The 21,923-nt window shown below is 50.4% G+C and overlaps 1 protein-coding gene across 1 annotated transcript; it reads right to left on the reverse strand.

Annotated features, from left to right (window-relative positions):
- Nucleotides 1–2,401: 2,401 nt before the first annotated feature.
- On the reverse strand, nt 2,402–21,201 carry CTSB (cathepsin B). The gene is made up of 10 exons (XM_081077664.1): nt 20,832–21,201; nt 9,870–10,020; nt 8,677–8,762; nt 8,199–8,313; nt 7,170–7,288; nt 6,261–6,346; nt 5,805–5,951; nt 5,202–5,318; nt 3,810–3,938; nt 2,402–3,357 (listed from the first exon to the last, which is right to left on the reverse strand). The coding sequence occupies exons 2-10, from the start codon at nt 9,993–9,995 to the stop codon at nt 3,260–3,262; spliced, it is 1,023 nt and encodes a 340-aa protein (XP_080933790.1). The 5' UTR covers nt 9,996–10,020; nt 20,832–21,201; the 3' UTR covers nt 2,402–3,259.
- Between the last annotated feature and the right edge of the window lie 722 nt (nt 21,202–21,923).

Here is a 21,923-nt window from a genome sequence, read left to right on the forward strand (position 1 = left end):
GAAAATGAGCAAGTGGCAGCATCACCTCACCCGTGGCTCCAGCTTGTAGCCTTCCCTCCATTTGGCTAATTCTCTTAGCTGCATTCAGGGTTTTTAATTCTGTGTTTCTTTTTTAATTACCAGTTTATACACTGAAGTCTCAAGAAAGGGAAAAGCTGTTTTCAGGTGATGGGCTTGAAAGCCGAGTGGTACTCAGCCTGGTTCTTCGCGCCATGGTTTGCCTTCCTCCCTACCCACTCAGTGGAGCTTTGTCAGGACTCTGGCCCCCAGGGAGGCACTGAAGTCTCAGCTTGGACGAGGGGGGCCATGGCTCTGAAAACGCCCCACAGGCTAAGAATCATTGACATAGGGCATTCAAGTGCTTTCTAGAAGCCCTTAATACTTTCAATGTATATAATATACGGTCTGCTCTTTTGCTGCAGTCCTTTATGGACAGCAGTTTATTGAACGTGACTGATGTGTTTCCAGCAGTGTTGCACTTGCATTGCTAGTCACATACCCAACCCGATTTTCCTCCTGGGACCGCCACCGTCTGACGTAGTTGCCTTGGTTTGGGTCCATGGAAGCTTCAGCTCATTGGTTCGTTGGAGCCTCAGTTTTGGACAAACTAAAGTGACTTGCCATGTGCAGCTTTGAGCCAGACTCAGTAAGTAGTTTGAGCATCAAAAGTGGGGTTGAGATTCTAAGGCAGGTTGTTAAAAATTTGTGCGTTGAAATCTTAGTTCTGCTGACGTTCACGCAGGACAAAGGCTCTGGTGGACAGAGCCTTGGTCTGAGGTGGACATCCCGGAAGCTTCTCTTCTGGCTCAGTCATGACCTGTGGGACTTGCTGAGCTTCTGTGTGGTTTGGGTGACCACTTGCGCTCCCTCCCAGCCACAAAGCGATGTCATTTTTACTATCACTGACTTGTGCAAAGGTCTTATGCCCACTCCTAAGTTCTTTGGAAGATTGTTTAGTTTTTAAATGTTTCTCTACCGAAACTGCCAGGGAAGATGCAGGCTAAAACCCACTTAAACTTGGATTTTAGATAAACTATTATTTTAGTATAATTATGTCCCAAATATAGCATGGGACATATTTCTCTGAAATTCAAATCAAATTGGGCATCCTTTATATTTGCTAAATGTGGCAACCCCACAATTTAATTAACGAAATGTGTAGCATTCCTGGCGTAGTCAACTTGATTTCTATTTACAGTGGAATATTTTAATTTTTCTGCAGAGTAGCTGAGGTGGTGAGGTAATGATCAGTGGGGTAATTTGAGGTCAAAAGTATTGATATTGATCCCAATATCAATCATAAAATTGTTTTGGTTTCTAACAGACTTCTTAAGCCAAGTGTGAACATGCTCCACCATTCATTTGGTTACCTCATTTTAGCACAACTCGGCTGGCGTCCTGGGCGAGGATGGAATTGCAGGTAGGGCCATGGTGGAGATGGGGGAAAGCGGTGTGGAAATGAAATTATTCAACTCAGTTGGGGAGTGGGTAGAATGTCAATTCCGTTGAGTTTATGAATGTGTTCTAACTGAAATGTTAAGAATAAAGTGATTACAAATTTGTGGCTTTGGTAACCCTTGTTAAACATTACATAAGTGCTATGATGAGTTTCACAGATTTTTCCTGCAATTTTTACCGGGTGTTTAAGAGCTTACTTGAGGTAGCTTCTGATCCTTCTGAATCACATTGGAAGTCAAACTTCAAATACTTTTGGGAAGAGCTAGTCCCAACTGTCAGTTGGGGAAGGGAAATAACTGAGGTATTGACAGGCCAGCGGGATGGGTCTGTGCTCATTCTTCTCGTTTCCTCTGTTCCCTCAAGGACCTGGTATACCTTGTTGTCTATGAGTCTTAACTCGGACCACCCGAGGGAATAGTTCCTAACTAGCAATGTAAACTAAAGAGTCAGAGGGAGCTCTCAGAATACCGCTCAAGGCTGCCTCCGCCCATTCCAGCACCGGAGGGAATCAGGGAAAGCTGGTCCTCCAGCAGGACACCCAGGTCATGACCTCACCGAAACATCATGCCTGTGTGGCTCCTGACAGGTTACTGCTGCCATGTCATTGGTAAAAAAGTTGAGTACAACTATGTCCTTGGCTCTTTAAGCAGGGGCAGAGCTCGGGGCACATTTCGGGGATGCATTTAGAGACGTGTTGATGAGAATGACAGGGAACTAAGAAGGGATAGAAGCCGTGGTTTGCAAGTATGGCTGGGGCAGTGAGAAGCTAAAATCTGGCAGTTTATTGTGTTCCACACAATTGAGGCTAGAGAGCTCTGGTTGGAGTTTCAAGGCACCCAGATCCGTGAGAACATGACTTTCTGGGGGACAGATAAGGACAGACAGCAGCTACAAGGCTACAGTGACAAATGATCTTTGAGAACTCACCAGAACAGACTTTACATGGAAGGAGAAATCTTTTATTGGCACAGTCATTCCTTTTCTTGTTAAATTACCGGGGAAGCATGATTTTTAAACATTAAGAGCTGTTTATCCCAAACTAGTGGTAGTAGAGGTCGGTAGGCTGGTCAAGTCACAACCACCCAGTTCTGTGTTCAGGTGACAGTCTGTAAAACTAGCACAGCTCTTCCAACTATTAGACTCTCGTTCATGTGATCAGCTGAGGTGCAGAAAAAATAAAACTTCTATTAAAAAAGAATCATGCCAAGGACAAGACCAGAGGAAGTTAGCAACACCGCAAAGCTCAACAGATGAAGGGGTCCTGGGAGAATGTGGCTTTCTCCAAAGGGCTGCCCCCCTATTTCTCTTCTCAATCTATTTCCAAATCTAAAAAGCTACTTACTGAGAGGTACTGCTGACAGGTGGAAAGCCGTCGTCAGGAACTTTCCTTCCATCCCTTTGAAAAACCTACAAACCCTCTACGTGTGTTACACTCCCTGTTGACGCACAGCTGGGCAAGGGTGTGGAGATAGTTGCAGCAACAGCTGGAGCAGCGCTAGTCTACGGGGGCGGGACGTGCTCTGCTTGCAGCAGTGGCCTCCCTGGTTCATGTGCATTGGGACAGCAGTCCACTGAACAAGCTGGGATGTAGCCCGGCCTCGGATGTGTCTCCTTGGAAGACAGCTCTCATGGTAGACAGCAGGTATGGCCCAATGCAGTCCTTCAGGCCCTGTCTGAAACCTCTTGTATCCTATCTGAACTCAAAGAATAAAACATTCCTATCCCTCATCTCATACCCAGCCCTACTGGCTCTATTTAGGGAAAAACTGCCCCAGGGCTGGCTGGACGGGCCCACAGCAGATTAGATCCTTTTCCAGTACTGCTCAGTGCACGGGAGTCCAGCCACAATTTCCGATTCAATTCCACAGTGATCCTGTCCTCTGAGGATTTTAAAGAAGCCTGGAAAGCAAAAGTAAGGTGCCTTTAAAGTGTGCCGTGGGGTTTGGCCCTTGCCAACATATTCAGACTCATCCTTGAATCCCAGGAGCAGAAATCACTAATTAGCCCCCAAGCACACCAGACCGCACCAAGGTGCTCTGTCAGCTTGCCCTGCTTGCCCAGCATGAGACCTCTGGATGCCACTTCCATTCAACCCCATGCCCCTGGTACAAGGGGGAGCCGGCAGGCACAAACGATGTGAAGCTGGCTCCTGGTGCCTACTACCCTCTTGGGATCAGAGGCTGCCCTTGTCGCAGAAGGAAACCCCAGCTCACTAGCACCTGGACACCTAGATCGCAGGTAAGCCCAAGGCCTCGGGTTTGCAGCTATGCAGCAGGTGGAGCAGAGGAAGATGACAATTATGTTCCGGTTCATGACACCCAATTCTCAGCGGGAAGGGAGCGGCCACTCACCATTGTCGCCCCAGTCAGTGTTCCAGGAGTTGCCAACCAGCCAGTAGGGGGTGCCGTTGTCCTCTCCCCAGCCCAGGATGCGGACTGCATGGCCTCCCATCATTTCTCCAGTGACGTGTTGGTACACTCCTGAGAAAGGAAAAACCTGTTCAGGCTGAGACCAGGCCACGGCCCCATCTCACAGCCTCCCTCCAACTCAGCAGGTTACCCCTCCTCAGGACAAGTCAGGCCCAGAGGGTCCAACAGGCCTGCCACAAGGAAAGGACGCAAACCGTTGGCAAATAGGGTTCTACAGAACCCTACTGTTGCATCGGAAGGCTCCAAGGGTTCCCACAATATTCAGGAATTATTGAAATGTATTTTTTGAAAGCCTAACATTCGAATATGTTGAGTCAACATTAAAAAGGAACCCACGAAAGATGCTTGTTGGGTGCCTTTAGAACTAAAGTTATAAGTTCTCATTTAAGAAATAAATGTAATGTTAAAATACTAATTATTTGCCGTACATATTGGAAACTGCATGTAAGGATGTGTCAAAAGAATTCTGTGGCTAAAAGAGTTTTAAATTGCTGCTCTGGGGTTGGTCACCCTGGAGAAGGTAACGCAGGAGAAGCTGAGTTGGTAGCAATGTCGATCAATGGAGAAAGCTACTGGCTATGAAGTGCTCGGAGGGCTGGCCAGTCAGGCTGTCCCCTCGTTGGTGAATCACTCTGTCAAACTGGAAATGCATCCTCATCCTTTTATAATATGGGTGGGGACTATAATAAGAACTGCCAGCTTTGTAACATTTTTTTTCCTGCCAGAATCATCTTCCTCCTTGTTTTAGACGAGTGGAGAGCTTTGGAATTCTCAGTCTACAGAATGTAACTGAGACAGGCGGTCAGCACAGACTGTTCATCTACAACGGGGGGATTTCTAAGACAGCTGTCGGGCCGGGGACCATCCAGTTCCCAGTGTGAATCCCCCCGTGTCGCACACAGCAGATGCTCCGTTTCCTCATCCACTGGCTGGCAGGCATGATGCTAGGACTTTGCCAAGACAGAGAGGACACATAAAACCTACAGTTACAATGTGATGAATACGCTGACAAAGCAATGGAAGCAGACAGGCGGGAGCCAGAGGCCCCAGGGAGGTGAGGGAAGGCATCCCTGAGGATATATCTGAGCTGCCTATTAAGGGATGAGTAGGAATGAGCAGCAACTGGCCACACAGAAACACCATGGAGAGGGGATGTGGAATGGCACGTGTGGGAGGCAAACGGGAGCAGCTGCCGAGAGCAGTGATGATGAGAGTCAGGGGCTGGCTGTTGAGGGATCTGCAGAGCTGGGCAACGGGAGGCCTAACACCGCCCTGTCCCCCTTCCACCCTCGGCCCTCAGGGATCAATACACACCAGACTTATAGAGCAGGAAGTCCGAGTACACGGAGAAGGCCGCTTCCACCGGGCCATTTTTGTAGATCTCCGCCATGATCTCCTTCTCGCTACTGGGGACGCTGTAGGAACTGCATCCTGGCAAATGAAGCAGCCCAGTGAGGTGAGGCTCACCTGCCACAGCTCCATCAGCCAATTCTTCACTGCTTTCCAGGAGCCACCAGGGGAAGACTGAGCATCTAGTGGAACTGCCCAACCCAGGAAGGGGGTGGGGTGGTCGTCAGGGGAGGCTCCCCAGGGAGAGGTGATTGCACCGGATCTGGGAGCCTAGAAGCAGGACAGCGAGGCCCTGAGCATGAGCCTGTAAGAGGGCAGAGTGGGACCCAGGAGACCAGGCCGGGCTACTCCCCTGTAAAACCAGGGGTTTGGTCCCTTACAACTCGGCGGGACTGTGATTGTAAGACAACATCCCTGAGGCCGAATTCAGGGAGAAGACAGGCAGGCAAGAGAGGCATTAGTGCCCTTCCTTCGCCATCCTGCATTCCACACTCTTAAGAGTCAGTTGCCCCAGCCTCTTTTTGGCTTGGGAAGGCTGTCAGCGGGTCTCTGGCCTGGAGTGCTTACCGAAGTGTTTGTCGTCTTTGTAGGACGGGGTATAGCCAGGCTCACAGATCTTGCTGCACTTGGGGGTGTCGCCCCCCTCCCCTGAGCATGGGGGCCGGGAGCCATTCACGTGGTGCTCACAGGGAGGGATGGAGTAGGGTCTGCAACCTGCGGTGGAGGGGCAAGTAGAAAGAAGGATGTCAGCCAACAGCCCCAACAGAGGCCCCTCGAGCCAGAAAGAATTGGGGTGATGACCAACGCAAACAGTAATCACCCTCAAGTCTACAGCCTGAGATTTCTTCCACTTGTTGCTAATTCTGTCATCAAGAAGACTGGCTTGTCTTTCTACCCTATTTTTCAGCCCAGCACTCTTGCCTTCAACCCTCAACCTTCACTTTATAATGGAAAATGAGACCATTATTTTTCATTGCTTATAAAATCCTTCTGACCAGACAGAAGCTGAGGGCAGACACTCACCTACATGGGAGTCATAGAGGCCACCGGAAACCAGGCCTTTTTTTGTCCAGAAGTTCCAAGCTCCAGAGGGAAAGCCCCCATTACAGCTAAGAAAAGAGCCATTCATTAGAACTGAATGAGAGGTGCTCGCTGCTCCCAGACCACGGCCTGGTGTCTCCACCACTGCCTTCAGCTGGCCCAACAGTTCGCCCAGATCCCGGCAGACCTCCCAATTCTGCTGAATAGTCCCTTCTTCCAGGGAGTCACCCAAGCTCCCCGGCCCACCCACCAAGATCCTCAAGAAGACAGAAGGATTCTCCCAGGTTGTGTCCTTTCTAGAATATTCTCAACAAGCAACACACAGAACTCCCTGGGACACTGAAAAAAATACCAGTGCCAATAACTTAAGTGGTACAGGGTAAGGCCTGGGCACACCTTCTTCCCGCCCCGCCCCCCCCCCCCCAACACCCAGGTATTTCTAATCTGCAACCATGGCTGAGAACCACGGATGTGGAACCAAGACCAGAGGTGGCAGAAGGCAACAACACCCCAGGCAGACAGGGGTTTAGTTCCCTGTGACTAATGTGGGGACCCATTATCCTTAATTACAGATAAAGAAACAGGCCCCAAGGCAATTACATTTGTTGAGCAGGAAAATGGAACAAAGATAACAAAAAAAATGAGATCTGAGATCTGAAATTGAACCACACATCCTGAGACTATCTGTTCTGCCAGCCTGGTTTTAGGCACCTCCCAGAAAGCAGCAGTCACGCCAGACCCGGCTTCCAAGCTCCCCAGGTCCCCACATGGTTTTGGCAAAGGACCACCACCCATCCTGAAGGAGTACCGCTTCCGTCCCAGGGAGCCCTCAGTCACCGTCCACCCTAGGGGCCTGGGCCCCTGAACTGGGAGCTGCTGCCTCAGACTCACCCTTCCCCACATTGGATGCCACAGCAGGTAAGCAGGTCCTCGGCAGACACCTCCACATTGACATGCCCGTTGGTGAGAATGCAGATCCGGTCAGAAATGGCTTCCACAGCTCCGAATGCCTGGAGGAACAAGGCCCACCCAGGTGAGCCCCACTCCTGGACTGTGGAGTCCACCAGCCACCACCTTGGAGGACCGCCATGGGCACCTCTGACCTTGGTGGTTAGTCTCCCCTGACATCTCAGGCGAGGGTCCTAGCACCTAAGCTTATTAGCTTTAAAGCAAGAGACCCATCCTCCCTGAGCCTCACCTTGGGCACTCAGTTCATTCCTGAAACGTGTGGTTTTGATGTTTAACATAAAAACACAGCTCACGCAAAGGAGCAACACTCTGATTTCACTTCTATGAAGTACCCAGACTAGTCCAAGTCACAAAGACAGAAAGCAGACGGGTGGTTGTGGGGGGCTGGCAGGAGGGAGGATGGGGGGCTAGTGTTTAATGGGGACAGAGGTTTGGTTTTGCAAGATGATAAAGCTCTGTGGATGGATGGTGGCGATGGCTACACAATGAGTGTGCTTAATGCCACCGAGCTGTACACTTAAAAACGATTAAGACGGTTACCTTTATATTATGTATATGTTACCAGAGTCAAAAAACAAACAAAATTAAGACAGCTCGTTGATACAGAAGGGCTGCGTCTCTGAAGCAGAGTAGAGGTCAAACCCAGTGGTATTGGCCAATGGCTCGGGACAGAGTATCAAACAGAAACAAAAACACATCACAACCCATACACGGGGCGTGCCCTGTACAAGGTGTTCTGCACATGTATTCTTCCTCCTAGTCCTTGCAATAACTCACGGCCATAAGGATCTTTATTATGTTTATACTAGTGAAGTCTGAGACTCAGGAAGTTTATGTAACATGCCTAGTCACAGGACCACCTACTGTGGACCACAGGACCCCTACTCCCCTGGTCACTCCTAGCCCCCCAACCCCCTTCACACCAGCCCTTCTCAGCCAGCTGGGCCTCACCCAGCAGGAGCCACAGGAACCCTGGTCTCTGATCTCCTTGATGGTCGGGCAGTTTGGCCACTGTTCCCGGGCATCAAAGCTTTCAGGTAGAACGATGTCCTCAGCAAGCCAAACTCTGGACAAAGGAAGGTCTCCATTAGAAGCTCACATGTTACCACCTGCACTGCCCACCCCACCACATCCCTGCAAAGGCCAGCTGACCGCGGACCATCCCCTAGAAAGGGAGTGAGGCACAATGCTGCAGTCCACCAGATGGTGGGAGCAGACCTGGGGCTCTGAGCCACCTGGAGCAGCACAGCAGGAAACACTGGCATTTGGGAATGGGCCCTGCATCTTACGTAGAGTCCGTGCAGCTCTGGGGCAAGTGAGACCTGCGGATGCCAGGGAGGCCTTCTTCCTTCCCTCCCTCTCTTCCTCCCTCCCTCCCACGGTCCCAAACAAACGCCTGCTGCTCACGCCCCAGCAAGTGGGCACTCACTTCTGGGGCAGCTTGGGCCCGCCCAGCATGGTGCCACACAGCCTCTTCACATAGCTCAGGTCCACATTGTAGAAGTTGTGTCCGGCCTGGAAGAGAGCCCAACCACGGCAGTCACCCACCAACAGAGGGGCTGTTTCCAGGGATGGGGGGGACGCGGGTGTGCATGCTGCCCACGTGCAAGGCCTGACAAGGCCAGGGGTTCCTTCCAACTCAGCAGAGTAAGGGGGCTGGGGTACAGCTCCAGACCAAATGTTTGTGTTTCCCCAAATTCACGCTGAACCCTAACCCGAATGTGATGGTGTCTGGAGGTGAGCCTCTGCGAGGTGCTTAGGTCATGAGGGTGGAGCCTTCATCAGTGGGATGAGTGCTCTCATAAAGGGGACCCCAGAGAGCTGCTTCGCCCCTCCTACCACATGCAGACACGCAGAGCAGGCGGCCATCTGCAACCTGGAAGAGGAGCCTCACCAGAACCCGACCATGCTGGCACCCTAATCCTATGCTTCCAGCCTCCAAAACTGTGTGTAAATTTCTGTTTATAAGAAATTTTGTGACAGTATCCTGAACAGACTAAGTAAGACAGGCACCCTGCAGAGCAGGCCGGGGCAAACCCAGAGGGACCTCATTCACGGGCCGCGTGGGCACTCAGACCAGCGGGTGTCTCCTCTGATCTGCTGCCATTTGCTGGTGTCCAGAGAGACAACCTGTCCCTCCCAGTCCTGAACATGACCTATTCCTCATGGTTCCCGCAGGCTCAGGCCTTAGGCTGGGCAGAAGCTAGGAGCTGCTGGCTGCCACGGTGGGGCTCATAGATATCCAGTTGGAAAAACACTTCCAAAGCTTGTTTATTCCCCATGCACTTCCATGCATGCTCACATACAGGCAACACACACACACACACGTAAGGGAGGAGCTGGGCATGGTTCTGCACAGCCATGACTGAATCAGATAGTCTTTCTTTTTTCTTTTTAAGGACACAGCTCACAGTGGCCCAAGTGGGGATCGAACTGGCAACCTTGGTGTTATCAGCACCACGCTCTAACCAACTGAGCTAACCGGCCACCCCCTGAATCAGATTTTCAAGTGTCCAGGACAGACTGTCCTGTGGGCCAAGTTGCAGCCACCTCTGTTGGGCGTCAGGATGTGCAAACCGACCCTCGGAAGGGACACATGTAGGAAGCTGCCCCATTGCCCACCTTCCATGTAGTATTCTGTTTGTTAACGTAGTTGACCAGCTCATCCGACAGCGGCTGGAAATTCGGCCTGCTCCGGGCACTGGTCAGCACCACCAGGCAGCTGAGGGTGGTCAAGATCCGCCACATTTTGGAAGCTGGGTCCTAGATTCACCTAGAAAGGAAAGGACAGAAGACATCAGGCTGCTTCTCCTTTACTCAGTTCAAATGCTCAACACACAACAGGGGTGCCATTTCAGGCAGCACGGTTCTGGGGCCAGAAACAACCCAGTGGTCAAAAGATGCATGTTCTCGCCCTGGCTGCCATTTGTCCCCTTTGTTCCTCATTTTCCTCTTCTGTCAAGCCTGGGTGGGACAGCAGAGAACCCTCAAGGACCTATGGTGCCATGGGCTCCTGGGCCTCATCTCAAAGTCCCACCCTGTGTGTGTAGCACACGGGACTGTGCCATGCACTGTTTGCAGCCCCCAACTACACACAATTCATGTTGAAATCCTAACTCCCAAGGAGTGTGATTAGGAGGGGGACCTCGGGGCGGTGAGTAGGTCATGAGGGTGGAACCTTCACAAATGGGATTAGCGCCCTGATAAAAGAGACCCCACAGAGCTCCCCTGCCCCTTCCCCCATGTGAGGACACAGAAGTCGTGACCGGGGAGTGGGCCCTTCCTCGACCACGCTGGCAGCCTGATCTCAGACTTCCAGCCTCCAGACTGTGAGAAATCAATGTGTTTAGAAGCTGCCTAGTCTGTGGAATTCCGTTGGAGCAGACTCAATGGGCTGAGACACACCATGTGCGTTTCTCCTCCAAGAATCTGAGAGCCAGGAGAGAGAAAAAATAGGGGCTGTGTTGCCTGCACTGAGGCTCCTCCCTGTGCAGCTAAGAGGGCTGGTGGCTGGTGCTGCTTGGGTCTCCAGAGCTGTCACTCAGAGCTAGGGCGAAGTTCACAGTCTGAAATGGTGCTGTTCTCTGATGGCTTGTGGCCCCAACTCTCCTGTGAGCTGTGAGGCCCGGGCCAGGGCTGACTTGCTGTCTGTCAAAACCCCAGGGCCCAAGGGGCAGTACCAACGTGTCTGTCTTACACGAATGAATATGCCTACATGTTCAGGCTAAAACTGCGTCCAGTGCCCTCTCTGCTATTGCCAAACTGCCACTCCGTGGATTTGCAGAACAAAGTTGGAGACTTTCCAAGTTAGTGCTGTGAGAGAATAAACAGTGTGTGGGGGACCAGTGGGATAAGAAAAATGCAAGAGAAAATAAACTTCTTAAGCCATATTTTGGAAACAAAACAAGCAGAACACAAGCCAAGCTAAACCCAGCATGTGCCAGCCTCAGGAGAGCCAGGGAGGAAAAGCTGGTTTGGCCAGTGGCACAAGTTTTCTGGGATTTTCTCTGGTTTTTCCAGTCAGCCAAAGGCTTGGCTTCCCGCTCCAGAGATGGGGCTTTTGGAAAGGGAAACCATGACATCACAACCACGGCCCTTAGATCTTGGACTGGCTGGTGAGGCAGGAGACCAGCAGTTTCCAGCTCAGCCTCTGAATCACACTCTTAGACCAGCAGCTCTATGAAAATAAGAAATGTGTTCTGGTGCGGCACCACTGGGGGGCCTTGTGAGATCCCCATCCAGCGGGGACTGTGTGTGTTGGGGGAACTTCCTGCCTTTGACCTCAGGGGCTTACACAGCAGGCTCTGTGAAATGACCCACCTCCTCACAGACCACAGGTAGTTTGCGAGGGTTACATGAAGATGACATGACTTAGGTGACAGCACTTAATATGCTACCTCCCACACAGTGAGTGACATTTGAGGGACTATTTAAACTTAATTGTAGCTTCAGCAACAATTCATCTGGAAGAATAAATGTGTAAGGATAGCAAGATTATTGTGGAAAAGAGCACGGGATGGAGGCCTGGCCATCGTCATGGTAGTAAATGTATTATAACCCCCTAGGTGATGCCGGCCCAGGACCAGTCTGATCAACAAAATAGACCATTCAGTAATAAATATATCCTATGTGGAAATTTAGTGTGTGTGGTTATAGGTGAGCGAGGAAATGGTATATCTCAGTAAATGGTGCTTACACAACTGGCTACGCATTTTGAAGAAAAACAAGAGTAAGGCTGAATCTTTACACTTGACTTCTTACACACAAAAACTGCTGCATGGAACAAAGGTCTTGCAGAAAAACAGAAATTGTATGATGAAAACAAACGCACTTTAAAAAAATGTAATACTGGAGGGAGGGTGCCCAAGATTGACATAAAACAGAACCTTAAAGGGAAAATGTTTGATTACATGAAAATAAAGCCTCTCTTTAGAAAAACAAAGAGTGACAAGATAAAAAAAATAGTGCTGGGGGTGGGGGGTGGGTGATGAGGGTAAGGGGGTCAAATATATGGTGATGGAAGGAGAACTGACTCTGGGTGGTGAACACACAATGGGATTTATAGATGATATAATACAGAATTGTACACCTGAAATCTACGTAAATTTACTAACAATTGTCACCCCAATAAATCTAATTAAAAAAAATAGTGCTTACACATACTTATGGCTTCTTTCCTTAATATGCAAAGGGCTCTTAAAAATCAGAATAGAAGCAGCATAACAGAAAAATGACAACAGGACATACACAGTAAATTTACAAAAACAGTCTGACAGTTCTCGGCAGGGGTCAGATGTGGGGAAGCAGAAATGTGGCACTGCTCAGTGGTAGGCACCACCACGCAGAGGCTGACCTGGCCACTTCCGTCACTTTTCAATCTGCATGCCCTCTGACTCAGCCAGCTGACCTTTAGAAATGTACCCTACCAGCTTCAAAATGCAAAGATACGGGTATATGGATGTTCCCTAAATATTCTCTGTATCAGCAAAAGGCCAGAAACCAAGCATGTATCCAATAGCAGTCATTGTTAAGTATGGTAAATGGGGAAATAATAGAATACACAGCAGCCATTTAAGAGGCGAACAGTTGACGTGAGTCATATTGTACAGAGAAAGGAAACATGCCCAAGATATACGGTAAGCGGAAAAAAGACAAAAAGCATGTCACAGGTGAGTCATGGTAAGTGCATGAGCCCATTAAGGGTATACAAGTATATTCCTGTCACTACATGTAAAACGTTAAGAAAAACACACAAAAGTAGTAAATGTAGCAGTTACTTCCTTCTCACTATCTAGCTTTCCTTTTCACTATATAGCCTGCCTTTTTTATTGTACATGAATGTATTATTATATTTGAAGCTTTGGTCTTTTAGGAATAGCTAGGGCTACCAAAGACCCCATGCCACCAATCTAATGAAAGAACACTGGTTTTAATGAGTCCCCAAATGCATTTCCAATCATCTCCCCAGCCACCAACGAGGCTCCCTCCCTAGCGACTTCCTGCTCTGAACACTTAACCTTCCCATTTTCAGTGACTCATGGAGAGGCTGTCACTCACATGACCCTGTGTCAGGGACCCACACAGCCTCCAAATTTGTTAGGTAAATGTCTTGCTGTTTCCTCACATGGCAGAAGAAGCAAGGCGCTCTCGGAGGAGCCAAGCAGTTGGCTTCCTTTCTTTTTATCGATGCCCTCCGACTCACACTTGGCATCTTAACATTTTTCCAAGATAGGAGAACCTAGTGCAGGAGGCAGTCCCAGTGGAATGCTCCTTAAACGTCAAATGAGAGTGTCCCCAGGTGCCCCTGTGGGGCTCAGCCATCTGCTGAGATGTTAAATCACAAGCAAGTGGAGAATAGGAGCACTTCCACGGCAACTAGGATTTTTAAACAAGATTTCTCTGGTTTCTGTGGTGGGAGAGAACACAGGCACCACCCACCTCCCAGATGGCTCTCAGCTCCTGCACTGCCAAGGGCCATGGCTGTTCTCCCGGCCTCTCCGCACCCGGCCTCTCCGCACCCGTCTGAGTCCTGAGGCCTGTCAGGCCCCCCACGCTTCTGCACCAGACGTGTCTTTCACGCACACTCATCCTGCTCTTCCTTCGGTTCCACAGGGCCTCCTCCACATTTCCTGTCAACTTGATTCTCCCACCTCATAACCCTGCCTCAGTGGAGAACCAGCGGCCCCTCCCGTGAACTACAGTCCTGAGCTTGGAGGGCTGGAGCCCAGCATGAACCACTGCCGCCCAGCCCGTCAGGACTGAGCCCTAGGGAAGCTCTTCCCTTTTGCCTCAGTGCCCCAGGCACAGGGCCTTGGCAATAAGGGAGCGTCTGGGTTAGGCTTTAAGTGGGCACAGCCGCTGCAGCCGGAGGTGAGGGTAAGTCCTGGGACTGGCGTCAGGAGACCTGGATTCGGACATCGGCCCTTGAGCTTACTACCTGCACACCCATGAGCACCAACCTCACCTAGCCTCACTCCCCCCTGTAAATGGGACTCACAGCCATTAGTTTGTCCAGGTGGGAATCCAGAGTGAAATGAGGGTGGGAAGAGGCCCCTGACACAGTAGGGCTGCTCACCTGGGCACACTTGATCTCCAGGCCTGACTTACCACCCTTCTGCCTTCCCTCCCTCTCTTCTCTTCTCCACCTCTAGCCCATGCGGGAAAATCCCAGGTATCACTCCACAATACCTCCACATCAACAAGAAGAGTCTAAATTAAAATTGAGGTTATAACTTCAATTAACCTCCAAATGGACTTCCACTTGGAGGGTTCTGAGACTGTTGAGAGCCCAAAGAATATTACGTCACATTTCTCCTCCCAGAGGAGACAGACTCACAGATACCCTGAGAGCACTGGGATTTCATTTTAGTGAGCAGCAGACAGCTTTCCTTCTCTCCACGTCCACACAAATCACGAACACCAGACAAACTGCATGCAAGTGGCTTAAAACAGCAGGCTGTGCTGTTACAAGCTAGTCACAGCTCCCACGGCATCAGCACAAAATGACCAGCTTTCGCTTCCCCTTTTTTGGGCAAACATTTCCCATTTCTCAATTCTGTGGGGTTTTTTGTTTGTTTGTTTGTTTGTCTTTCCCTTGATTGTAAGAGAGAATGGACAGAAAGTTCTTATTTCATGAGGGAGAAGGACCCAAACAGACTTCAGAACACTGAAAGTCAACTAACTCCCTTTCAGGGTGTGGACTGGTGGAGGGTAGTGTTGTGGGAAGATAATACTTCTTGTCCTCAGTCAGCTGGACTTCCTGGGTAGACCTGGGGTTCCACGACACGGAGCTTTCCCTTTTCCAAGCTAATCTCTGGCTTAAAAAAAATTTAAAAAAGGCTCTCTCATTTCCATCCTCTGCAAATCCCTATAGCACTTAACAGTTTATATGAAAGCACACCCCACTGAAGTTCTGTAGAACGTAGTGTGCCAAAAAGGGCCCGTGGCTCGCTGATCCTATCTACCTCCCCTCACATCAGAACCATACCCAAGACGACCTTGAAGCCATTCCTGGGACTTGGGACTCTGGACCTTGGGACTCTAGAAAGGGATGGAATGAACATAGGAGAGGACCTGAGGCCAAGTCACAGGAGGCTTTGAATCCTGACATCACAAGGGCCACAGAATCAATTTGGGCTGCCACCAAGCTTGCTTTCTTACTGGTGATAGAGCCCTCAGGTAGGCTCGATTCTAAATGTGTACTGAATCTAATGAGCCAGGGCATGTGTACCTGAACTTTCCAAATAAGCCAGCTGTAATCTTCTGGCACATACAGAAAAAGATGAGTGGCTGTCCAGCAACAGCCTTTCGCTGGTCCTTTCCTCTTCCTTGCCTGCAGCTACTGCTCATGTACGGCCGACCTCTTTCACAGGTGGCCCTAAAGAATCAAAAACCTGAGCACCTGCATTTTGCCAACAGCTGCAAGTTAAGGTTGTGCCTTATATATCAGCAGAGTGGCTCTCAATTAGAGGAAAGGCGGAAATACAGGAGGGGTGTGAAGATTTAGTGGGATCTTGGGAGAGAACCATTTCTTCCTCTTCCACAAAGACTTGTCTGTCTTGCCTCTTGCTGTCACTAATGTTTCCTCAAGTTTCGCCCATTTCAGGACCCCCACAAAACAAGACCAGCAGATCTCCATTTCCCCTGGACTTCAGCTTGCCCAGTTACACCTCAGTGTTGGAGTGGCGCTATCGGGGCTGATAGAAGTGTCTTGGTCAATCACCCTCCAGTTGACCTGAAGGAGACGCAAGACCTTTCCCTTTTGACTCTGAATCACAGCCTTTGATGTGGTCTTTTCTGTCTTATGTCTTTGCTCCTAAGGCAAACATGTTTAACTGCTGCTTGGCTTACAATCTTTAAATTTAAAAAAAAGGGGGGGAAGGCTTAGTCATCATCTGTCTCCTTGAAGCTGTGAGGACAAATGGCACCAGGTTGGCTATCCATCCCCTAGAGCCTTGCTCCCTGCAGCTGAATGTCCACTCCCAGCAACTGCTGTGACCCTGTAAAGGCATCCACTGCAGTTGGCTGCCAGCAGCACTGCTCATCAGCCCTTCAGACTCCAAGGGAACCAGGAAAAGCAATGAGAAGGATCCACCTGCCTCAGCCACTCACAGGTACTTCCCCTCCTGCCCACCTGCCCATCATCTGTCCAAAATAAGTGACTAATTCCCACCCAGTTCAGCAGGGCTGGCCTACTCAAGCTGCTCTCCTACAGTGTCTAGGATCCATGCAGTAGCTACAGTGCCCACAAATGGAACAGAAAAGCCACAACAGCCCATATCCTGCAAACAGAAGAAAATTAGTACTATCTTAGGCTTAAAACAATGGACCCCAAGGCCCTCAGAAGTTGAAAAATTCTGTATTGTTGAGAAACCAGACATCATTTGGACAAAGTTCTGAAAAGCTCTAGAAAGTTCTGGAAGCTTTTGCTCACCAGCTGATACTGATTTACTGAGATGCTGATGGGGCACTACATCCCCATGTCTCGGTTTCTATAATGGGCATACTGCCTGGATTCGGAAGGACCTTGCAACTACTTTATAAAAGCTTTTAGGAATCCTTGGAGATTTAAATGAGATTAGTGTTCCTTGCCTCTCCAGTTTTCTAGAACACAGCAGCTCCCTAATTCAATCACAGGCTCGATTACATCTCCGGCTGGTTGGGTACTGGGGTGACCGAGATGTTGGCAGCCATAAAAGCAAGCAACAGAAAGGCCTCACCTCTCAGGCTTGGTCCTGGTTTCCTTTCCAGGGGCCCCAGGAAGAGATACTCACCTCACAAGGCTGAGAGATGGAAGGAGATGCTCTTTTTGAAAGTGGCTTCCAACTGCCTAGCTCGGAGCAAGCAACACTTACAATGAACTACCATTAAGAAAGTCTCAAACTCACTAGTGGAGTAAATATGCATCTCCCTATGCACAGGCCACTTAAGTCTTCCTGTCCCCGGGTAATTCTTTTTATTCTCAAAAGTATCTCAGCGTTGATGAAAAATGAGGATCCTCCAACTTTTAGTAACAAGCCCTCAAATGATGGTTCATTGTGCTATCCTGACCACCAGGACAAAGCACCCAGCCCCACCTCAAACACCTGTAGGGTTAAGTGGATCAAGAATGGGCAGCAGATGACTCTCAGCTGATGTTGGAGAACAGCTCAACCCTGGAGTGACTGAAGCCCTTGGACGGCACCACCTTCCCAGGTCTTATGCAAGCCCGAAAGCCATGTGACTTATGTGCATGTGTGAACACATCTTGTCCAAGACTGGGTCAGAGGGTCATGGGGAAGCCCAGCCTCCGCTGGGTCTCTTGGCAGACTATCTACATGTTCTCAGTGCTCTATACTGGATGAGTTTACTGTCTTGGTGGTATTTGTCCCATCCTCCTCTCCCCATCCTTGCTGATTGCTCTAGGTTATCTTGATGACCAGACTAAATGAGTTACTGGCCTGGTAGAGACAGATAACACAGTCAACACTGCAGGCATGCTTCTTCCTGGCACCCAGCATTCATAAAACAGTAACACTGGACGCCTTATATAGGCTTTTGTTTTACAGGTGAGGGAAACTGGCGCTTGAGAAAAATCAAAGTCTGGCAATAACTAGTCTTGGGAAATATGAGGAACAGGAACCCTCAACACTGCTGGGAGTATAGGTTGGTAAAAAGTTCATTTTCTCTCCACGAACTCTGTCAATATCCAGCAAAATAGAAGATGCACATACCTTATGACCCAGCAATTACACTTTTTCTGCTTTGCCCTAGAGGAACTCTTGCAAGTGTCTGAGAGCTACAAAGATACTTACTGTAGTGCTGTGAGCAACAGTGAAAAAGCAAAATCAACCTAACTGTCCCTCAGTAGACAAATACACTGTATTTAAGATGAATTAACTAGATCTGTATGTATCAACATAAATAACTCATAAACAACCGCGGAAAAGGATACATGCAACATAATTAAAGGTATACCAATTTTAGTAACACTGTTCATGGATTGATACAAAGTATTAAAACTACAAAAAAGAGTGTGGGAGAATTATACAGAGAAGAGCAGAAAGGAGCTACAATGTCCATCAGAAAGACCCCAAGGAGGCACAGCAGTGGTAATGGACTTGCAGAGCAAAGAAAAACCTGCTCCCTGCAAAGGGGAGCTGTGACCAAGAGGGAATGCACTCACCCTGCGAACCCTACACAAGCCTGAGACATGGAGGCCCCTGGTGCTGCGGAGAGGTAATGCGGCTGAGGCCTGAGGTTACAAACTGGAGTGGTTAAGTCTAAATATGTAATGGTGTTTGATCCCTAGATTCCCTGCCCTATCCAAACTAGGGCGGAGTATGAGTAACAGTCATGGAAGGACTCAGGGTTCCCCTCCCTTTCTTAGGCAGCTCATGGAGTTTGTACAGAGAATAAGACAAGAGATGAAGATACGGGACCAGGTGTAGACTGCTGCCTCTCAGGATCCAGTGAGTACAATCCACACCTGTATGTGCCTCAACTCATCCAGCAGCTTACTGTCAATCCCTACCATCTCTCTGCGCCTGAGATTGGACCCTATGAAATGTGTGATTTCCATCTTTCATGACGTTCACAAACTCCCATTTCATATAGCTCAACCGCCCATATTTTTAATACTTTGTTTATGTCAAACTATCAAAAACAAACGGCAGACCTTATGAGTCCTCACCCCGAAATATTTCAGTCCTTCTCTCCCAAGGGCAGGGATAGTCTACACAACCACCACTCATTTAAGAAAATCACCTGACAAACATTTCAAGGCTCCTCTGTGCTCTCCCGTCACTTCTCAATCCAGCTGCCAATAGTAACACAAAATCTCTCTCATCGCTTACACGTGGGCAACTTCCTTCTCCATCTCCCTAGTACAGCAATTGGGGAAAGAACCAGTCTACAGGAAGGGTCTTGGTGCAAGGTGCTGAACCAGTGGCACATGGGCAGGTTTTTCCTGGAGCCAAAAACCCTTCCACTCTCACCATCTGACCAGTTAGAAAACAGAGTTGTTCTGACCCAACATCAAGGGAGTTACTGGATCCTGGCAGTGTCTGGCCTGTGTTGCCGCTCACTGGGTCTGTGAAACCCCTGGATGAGGCATCTGCACCTTTCCACTGGGCAGTACCCCAGCTCTGGGACAAATGCCCTAAAAAGGTTTCAGCAGAACCTTTTTTCAGAACACCTTCAACCTGTCTCTTTGGGAAAGACACACAGGGTGGGGATGGCCCAGCCCCTTTCTGAAGCTCAAGGTCCCTGGGTCTAGTGACAAGAGGAAACAATTCTCCATTAAGGAAAGGACATTATGTTAGAAAAGGGAAAGAGCCTTGGCCAAGTCAGACACCCTTCTAAGCCTTTCACCTTCTCAATCTGCGTTGATAGATTCATTTAGATGAATGCATCTCAGCGGCATTCACCTGGGGTGGAGGCACTTGGGGATCAGGTTTCCCAAGGCAACAAAAGGTGCTAGGCCTCCCTTTGAACCTACCACCTTCCCTCCCACGGGGTGAGGGTTTCTACCTGGTCAGGTAGAGATGTATGGAGCCTGGGCTTTTGTACTTCTCCCTTTGCCTGTCAGCAGAGAAGGGGTTGACCTAGGCCCACGAAGAAGGCAAATCCACCTCAGATTTACCTGGACTGCCTGCCAGCTGAGCCTCTCAAAGCCAGTTACTCTATAGTGCTCCCTAAATGCTCCCTCCCGCAGGAGGGAAGAGGTGATGCCCCAGATACTCCCACCTGCTTCCCCTCTCCCACACCTCTCTGGGCCTCAGGCACTGTCTCCTCTCCACAGCAGTCAAGGAGTAGGGAGGGCATTGGGGGCCGGGAGGATTGGGGCCCTATACAGCCTCACATCCCCCTCTCTGCTTAATTTCTCCGCTCATCTTTGGATTTAACTCTTCATGTGGGTTCCACCCTATTCCACCCAGTTCCAGGTTCCTGTTTTCGGTTTCTGTCTTCTGGGGTCCCTAGAATTGTGCGTGATTGTGTGCAGAAAGCTGCCCAGGCAAACCCTTTAGAGTAAGAAAACACCTAAAATAGATGCATGTAGATAGTATTATCTCAGCAGTTTTTTTTTTTGCGGAAACTGAGGCCCAGAAGCCGAGAAGGGGCCGGGGAGCCAGATAGTGGCCAAAAGTCACTGGGATCAGGACCAAGCCATTCCTCGCAGGCTCCTCCCTCGGACCTTCCCTGCAAACTCCCCCGTTCCGCCTGGGCGACCTACCAGGCGGGCCATGGGGACAGGCGTATCGTGGGGTCAAGCTGACCCGGCCCTGGGCATGAACACAGCCCTCGAGCAAGGACCTGCGGGCGCAAGCTTCCCGGCCGGAGTGGGGGTTGGGCCCGGCTGCGCGCTGGAGGGTTGTTTTTCGCTTTTCTCACCACGGCGACTTCGGAGTGCGCGGCTGCCACCCGGCTGGCCCGGCTGTAACAACCGGAGGGTCGCCTTATCCCGCCGGCGCCCCGGGGCGCCGCCGGACAGCATCTGGGCCTGGCGGGGGGGCACACAGGGCCCCAGTCTCATCACCCCAACCAAGGTCACTTCCGCCGCGGTGGCGCTGCGCGGTCGCCCGGCCCGCCACCGCCCGCACTCACCGGGTTCGGCCGCCGAGAGTCCGGGCCTGCTGCTGGGGACTGCCTTGGGTGCCAGCGCCGGTGCCACAGCAGCCGCCGTCGCTTCCCGGGCCGCCCCCACTCCTATTTACCGCGCTCGGCCCCGCCCCGAGCACGCCTGACTCGTCACGTGATCGCTGGAACTCGCGGCCCCACCTCCGGCTCCCCGGCGAGCCCGGCACCCCTACCCCCACCCCCTGCTCCTCCTGCTGGCGGCACCCCCACTGCACCCCAGCTCCGTCCCCCCTGCGCGCCGCGCGCCTTCGTGGGCTCCTGGAGATCCCGTTGGGGGTGGGGGCGCTGGCCCCGGAAAAGGGGCTCTGAGCCCCGCCGGCCTCTACCCCTCCGGATTGGGGCCTGTGGGGAGCGGGAGGGAACTGAAAGTGGCCCTAAGGGTCTCCAGTCGGCCTAGAAAACTTCCACTGGGGCCGCCTCCGCCTGAAAGCAGAGCAAAGCCGGCTGGATCCCTGCTTGGGGGAGGGGATAACCGACCCGTGTTTCATTCATTCAGAAAACATTGCCAGAGGTGGGGGTACCGAGAGAGCAGGATGCCCAGAAGAGCTTTCAAAGGCTCTTGGAGCGTTAATATTCTGAGAACGTGCCTGTGAGATAGCTACTCCAACTATGTAGTAATGAAAACAGTGATTAATACCACTGAGGACTAATTGCTGGAGCTGCCTCAGCATTTCTGTAGGGAAGGACCTTGAGAGTGACGATCTCTCAGTATCCAGCTCTGACCCCGTGATTCTACTGCCCCTGCATCAGTCTTTTCCACCGGGAAGTGGACAGACTTTGGAGTCTGCTACGTAGAACGGTGTGACTTTGGATAAGTGACGTGAACCCTCCTTTCAGATTCCTCATGTGGCTAATGAAGATGACTACATTTACCTCAGACAGCCGTGAGGATTAAATAGGGCTCTATTTAATCATTCCATTTCTTCTCCATGTGTATCCCAAACCCCAGCAATGACACAGCCCTTTAAATCTTGATGCTCCCGGGGGACAGATTCGGCTCCCACTCAGTCAGACCGCCCATTTGGGGGACATTATGTAAGCCAAGCAGAATGGTAATGG

Source organism: Rhinolophus hipposideros, assembly GCF_964194185.1.
Source record: "Rhinolophus hipposideros genome assembly, chromosome: 16".
In the NCBI taxonomy this organism is placed as follows: domain Eukaryota; kingdom Metazoa; phylum Chordata; class Mammalia; order Chiroptera; family Rhinolophidae; genus Rhinolophus; species Rhinolophus hipposideros.